The following is a 6,504-nucleotide window of genomic DNA, read 5'->3' as shown; positions in this document are numbered from 1 at the left end:
ACCAAGTTTGGTACCAAAAGATTTCAAACTTGAATTGTTTGTAAATAGCAGCTTTCGTCCCCATGAACCTGAAGCATTACAATAAAACACAACTTATTAACTATTTGACATTGGCTTATAGAAAGTTAATAACTTTTCGCAACATTACAAAACGGAAAATTGTAGTACCTTTCAGATATGGGAATCACGGATTTCTTCCCTCTTTCTTCTTCATACGCATCCAACACCATTGCAAAAAAAACATAAACTCAAGTAAATCCCAGTACTGAAAAAGCATGCCAAAATAACATAAAAAATAGTTAGTAAAAAAGCTTCCACTGCAATGTATTGCCAATTAAATTTTACCAATTGGGTTCTAAGTTCTAACTGCCAAGAAAGCGTGAGGTCTGAAATGGGATTTACGGAAGTTACACAATTTAAGGGAAACTGTTTTGTATGGAACGTGGTGCAGTTTTCTCCAGCCTTTTCCCACGTTTGAATTTCTTTGTTTTTTTTTTCTTCTTTTTTTTTTTTTGGTTTTATTTACACAAATGCCCATGGAAAATTTAGATTCATAATTTACTTCAGTTTTCAATTTTTTATTTCAAGGACTTTTGTGTCCAATTTTGTTTTTTGGAGAAGCCTTAAGACATCAAAACTCACTTATGGTATTCTATTAATAGAGATAAAGATTAAAACGTTGAAGCTTTTTTCACTCTATGCTAAAACATTATTTCTTTGATGCGGGGACAATTGGATTTCATGCATAATTCCTAAAGTTTTTCCTGTCACTAGAAAACAAATAGATTGTTTCCCACTTTTTGAGGGAAATGATTTTTACATGTACTTTTAGCTTTTCACACATAATTTTTATTTTTAATTATTGAATTAAATAAATTAAATAGAAATAGCAGTTAAAATTAAATAAAAGTACGTGAAAAGTTAAAAAATATGTGTGTTTATCATTTCCCTTTATTGAGGAGTAATAATATTACAGGGGCTTTGTACTTTTAGTGGTGGCGAATATTTACTCTTATATGCCAATAACTAGGGTTTTAATCTCCTGCTTTCTGTTTGACTTGAAACACACAAAAAAAGAGAAAAAGGAAGACAATAGAATCCAACAAATGGAAATGATTTTCGCAATCATTTTTTTTCTTTCTACACATACCAGACTTATAATTAAATAAAATATAGGAGAACGAAGACAAAAAAACAAAAAAGAAAAAAAAAAGTGCAGAAATAAAAACTGAGTTACTTCCACATGCGATATAAGGGCTCATTAGTTGAAAACCTATAGACTGAAAATGATGTGACACTGTCACGCATTATCAGAATTGGCCTATAAAGATCTTCCGAACCAACCTTTCCAAATCCATATTCCCATCCCTTCAGCTTTCCACATTTCTCTTTTTTAAGTGCGTACTCGATTTGCAAGTTCTCTAGCTCTCAAGTAATCAACCTTCTTCTTCCCAACTTTCTCTAGTTCACTCAATTTCTTGTTACTAATTGTTTTGATGTTAGTTTATCGTTCAAAGAATTCGAATTTGTGAGAAAGAAGAAAGTGAAAAAAATGGAGTAATCAGTAAACTACATGGACAAAGAGTACCACCGATAATTATGATTTTAATTATTACTAGAATAATTTTTTAATTTTTTTTGGTTTGCTTTTAAGATTTATTGGTTTGCTAATATATTTGAGGAAAGAACTTCGCTGCTGAAAAAATCAGCAGCAACCCCTGCTGAAGATCAATCACAACTGGACATGTGTTCAAGTTGTAATTAAAAATTCACCAAATTGAACACGTATCCAGCTGTGATTGGTCATCAGCAGAGGCTGCTGCTGATTTTTCAGCACCCAAGTCCCGTTCTATATTTGAGACTAATTGTACAACGTTTTACATTTTTTCATGCAGTTGCGCTACCCATGGAGTTTGGCAAAGATCATCGTGAGTTCGACTGTGACTCTCCTTTTGTTGAGGGGGGTTTGAATGAAGCTGCAAAAACACCCAAGAGTACCGGAAACAATGACATAAGTGTAATCCAAGAAAACGTTGGCTGCTGTATGACAACTTCAACTTGTATAACTCAGCATGAAGAAAAGAAAAATAATGAAGATGGAATATTGCGCAAACTTGGAAGACGAAGTTTTGAGAAGAAAATGGAACCACCAAGTGGGAAAATGATTCACAAAACAGAGTCATTTGGCTCCCACCTACTAATCAACATGGATGAAGTTAATAGCAATACCGTTACTGAAAGCTTTGACAAGAGAGGTTCCATATTAAGCAGGACTTCTAGCAATGGCTTGGGAAATTCTTTCTCTCTTGCTGAAGGAGACATCTCAGACAATATTGCCTTGAGAGTGCAGAGTCCAAAACAACGCAGTACGAAACTGAAGCCAATCTCAAGTTATATTTAATAGACTTGTCTTGAAAAAAAGCATAACCAACTTATTTAGGAAATATTACATTTGTTTCGGGTATTTATAAAAATTTCTCTAAAATTACATGCTTAATTACCATTAGAAACCAACTAGTTCTTGTTGCAGTCATACGTCTCTTTGTAGAATGTCTCAAGTTTCTCCCGTTTCTGAAAAAAATACTACAATAGTTAACCATTAAAACTACAACCCCTCATTTGTGCAAAAGTCTCAGGTTCAATGACAAATTTTTATGATCTTTATACTAAAAGAAAATATCCCAACAGCTAAGTCTATGTCAACTGAAGAAGGAGGTCCAGATGCAGACAAAGGGAGAAATCTCCATGTGGAACCCAGCTTACCAATTTATCTCAAGGTAACACATTATTAACCCTAGAGATGCTTAAATATATATATGTGTGTGTGTGTGTGTGTGTGTGTGTGTATCAAGAAAAAGAAATTTAACTTATTTAATTGTTTCAGAGAGTGTGTGTGTGTGTGTATAAATTATTAATTGTGTTGCAGTTCCAAGATGTCAAGCATAAGGTTGCTGCTGCAAAGGGTATGAAAAGCTCAAATGCAGAGTACATACTGCATGGAATCACTGGCTCAGTGCTTCCAGGAGAGGTTCTTGCTCTAATGGGACCTTCTGGAGGTGGCAAAACCACTTTGCTGAATCTCCTCAGTGGAAGAGTGAAACTCAAAACCGGTACCATCACTTACAATGACCAACCATACACCAAGTTTCTCAAATGGAGGTATATAACATGATACATAACACGACAGTTGCTTACTACGTAATACACTGACCATTACCTAAAATTTTCATTACATATACCATGACACTTTTAAATGAATTATAAAAAAATCAAGCTTCAAGTGGACCGCAAATATGTAAACAAATGAAATGTTGTCACGTGAGTTGGGGTTTGAAAAAACATAATTGATATTAAGAGTTGATGGAGTTGATAATTGATATACTCTAAGAGTTTGCATATTTATTTTAACATATAAAATATGGGAATTTTTTTTCTGATATTGGTTTTCATGGAACAGGATTGGATTTGTAATGCAAGATGATCTTCTGTTCTCCCATCTTACAGTCAAAGAAACTCTAACTTATGCTGCTCTACTCCGTCTTCCACTTACCTTAACCAGAAATCAGAAAAAAGAAAGGGCCATGAATGTGATTAATGAGCTAGGCCTAGAAAGGTATATATATAATATTCCATCTAACATTAAGCATCCATCTATTTGTCAAGATGAACTCGCCGATACTGCCTCCCACCTTGCATTTTACTACTTACACAGCACGGCAAGTGTATGGGTTTTGTCGCAAAAGACATCGGTATAATTAGAAACCCCTCAATTTACGTCATATTTGATCATGTCAGTGATCCGGTGTAAGATTCTTGTATTCGTCAACACTGTTGAAATGATCTTCTTAGTTAACTTCCAAGCTAACTCAGTCACTATGAAGCTATTTGTTACTCATATAGCAAGATTCACTAATTTTTCAGGTGCCAGGATACACTTATTGGTGGCACATTTGTTAAAGGAGTTTCTGGTGGTGAGAGGAAAAGAGTGTGCATTGGAAATGAAATCCTGCTCAATCCATCACTTCTGTTCTTAGACGAACCAACTTCCGGTCTTGATTCAACCTCAGCACTTCGAATACTTCAGATGCTCCACATTATTGCAAAGGTACTGGAATTATTGATTGAATCCTTTGTAATATGAACAATATTACTTGATCATATGAATATCATATCAAAAAGAAAAAAAATCAAGTTAGATAGATTGTGTTTATATAAATGTAGGCTGGCAAGACAGTGGTGACTACAATACATCAACCGTCTAGTAGAATATTTAACAAGTTTGATAAACTCATCCTCTTGGGTAGAGGAAGCTCCTTGTACTTTGGAAAAGCCTCTGAATCGATGACATACTTCTCCTCAATCGGTTGTGCACCGCTTATAGCTATGAACCCCGCAGAGTTTCTCATTGATCTTGCAAATGGTAACACAAATGACAAATCACTTCCAACAGAACTGGAGGATGGAAGGCCTTCCACGGTTGATGTCCACGAGGTTGCTAATAAAAACTGAACTTTCAAAACCCAATTATAAATTTCTAATAGCTATCACGGCGCAGAATCTCATTTTACATAATTTTGCAGTTTCTGGTAGAGGCCAATCAAATCAGACTTGCAGAAATGAAAAAAACAAAGCTCCTAAGTTATGTGCAGACAGACGAGGAGAACATGTTGCAAGGCAAAGGGATGACATACTTGAGGGAATCAAATGCAACTTGGTGCGAACAGTTTTCAATTCTTTTTAGGAGGGGCCTTAAGGAGAGACGCCACGAATACTTAAGCTGTTTGCGTGTATTTCAAGTTGTCTCAACTGCTCTAATAATAGGACTTCTATGGTGGCAGTCTGATACTTCTTCCCGAAGACAGCTTCAAGATCAAGCAGGATTGTTATTCTTCATTTCAGTATTTTGGACCTTCTTCCCTTTATTCACTGCAGTTTTCACATTTCCGCAAGAAAGAGCAATACTTGCTAAAGAGAGATCGGTGGAGATGTACAAACTCAGTGCATACTTTTTAGCTAGAAACACTAGTGATATTCCTCTGGATCTCCTGCTGCCGTTAGCCTTCCTCGTCATTGTTTACTTAATGACAGGCTTGAAGCTGACCTTTACTGCATTTATCCAAACAATGCTAACAATTTTCCTCAGCATTGTCGCCTCTCAGGTAAAAATTATGGATATTTTCTGGTAAATAATTGTTCTTCTCCTTGAAGCAAAATAAGGACAATATTGGATGACACTGTAAACATCAAAATTGCAGGGTCTTGGATTGACCATAGGTGCAGCATTTGTCGATGTGAAAAAGGCAACAACGCTAGCTTCCATCGTCGTTATGACCTTTATGTTATCTGGTGGATTCTTTATCAAGGTCAGATAAATATATAACCTGAACCAATAAGCTCACTGTGGATTTGTTAAATATAGCGTGACACGTACATTATAAACTATATGTGGTTGCAGAAAGTTCCATCAAATGTTTCGTGGATACGCTATATCTCGTTCAACTACCACTCTTACAGGCTACTCCTGAAAATTCAGTATGGTTGCCCATCAGGTTCAGGTACCTCCGGAAATGAAACATGTGAGTCTCAATTAATCAAAGAATTAAGACTGGATTCAGGTGTGACGGAAGTTGGAGCTATGATTGTGATGATCATTGGGTATAGGTTACTAGCCTATTTATTTCTCAGGGCAATGAAATTCAGGACTATGATATAGTCTCCCATTCTAGACGATATCTACTTGAAAAATTAGACTTCTCAGAATGTTTCTGTCCACGGAAGAAAGTTTCATTGCTAATATGTTCCATTCAATATATAAGTATTAGTTGAGTTTCGTTCCAAAAATAAAAAATAAAACCGTCGGCTTGCATGTAGGTTAAGTGTCTTCTCGACATTTGAGGCTATGTGAGTACTTTGTCCTTCCAATAAACTATAGGAACTAAGTTATTATCTTCAAGTTTGCTCATGTTGAAGAATCTGATTCAGAAAAGGAGAACTATTGTATGAATTATGTATTTTAGTTTCCAGTTCTCATTTTGTATGATGGACAATAAGATACTTTAATTGATGTTTTTATTTTATTATGATTTAAAATTTCTCAAGTTCCCTTCTAACTTGTAATGGGTGGGGTGTCCTTCTAACCTGAGGGCTTAAGGTATATGCTTAAAGCAATCATAACACGAGGCAACGGTGGATATACCAAAACAACCTCGCAAACTCAATCTACCTCATCCACACAATAAATTATTTTAATGCCCTACTTAGTTACAATCTAATACTATTAGACTCGACATGATAAAAGTAACTTGCGCACTTTTTCATGTTTTTAATTCGTGTGGTATAATAACCTACCTTCACTTCTTAGCTCAGTGCATCGCAACTGAGGATAACCAATTCTTCAAACTTAGGCTTTTCGACAATTCTTTATCAATCAAGGCTTTTCATTGGTATTCTAATCTACTACCCAAATCGATCGACAGTTGACCACAAATAGAAGATACTTTTTTA

The 6,504-nt window shown here is 35.3% G+C and overlaps 1 protein-coding gene across 2 annotated transcripts; it reads left to right on the top strand.

The window, feature by feature from the left end:
• The first annotated feature begins 1,277 nt into the window (after window positions 1–1,277).
• LOC137729462 (ABC transporter G family member 22) lies at window positions 1,278–6,090 on the top strand. 2 transcript variants are annotated; one of them, XM_088678607.1, is made up of 10 exons: window positions 1,278–1,432; window positions 1,896–2,216; window positions 2,689–2,777; window positions 2,927–3,159; window positions 3,458–3,613; window positions 3,922–4,105; window positions 4,222–4,491; window positions 4,581–5,159; window positions 5,256–5,363; window positions 5,456–6,090. In XM_088678607.1, exons 2-10 carry the CDS (start codon window positions 1,907–1,909, stop codon window positions 5,711–5,713), a joined length of 2,187 nt encoding a protein of 728 aa, XP_088534733.1. In that variant the 5' UTR covers window positions 1,278–1,432; window positions 1,896–1,906; the 3' UTR covers window positions 5,714–6,090. The 2 variants fall into 2 exon arrangements, with proteins under 2 accessions (XP_088534733.1, XP_068324521.2); XM_068468420.2 differs by having other exon boundaries at window positions 1,896–2,366.
• Window positions 6,091–6,504: the final 414 nt, after the last annotated feature.

Source organism: Pyrus communis, chromosome 10 (assembly GCF_041283825.1).
Source record: "Pyrus communis isolate YQ-2024b chromosome 10, ASM4128382v1, whole genome shotgun sequence".
In the NCBI taxonomy this organism is placed as follows: Eukaryota; Viridiplantae; Streptophyta; class Magnoliopsida; order Rosales; family Rosaceae; genus Pyrus; species Pyrus communis.
The sequence above is the reverse complement of the archived record's forward strand: the minus strand, read 5'-3'. Positions and strand labels throughout refer to the sequence as shown.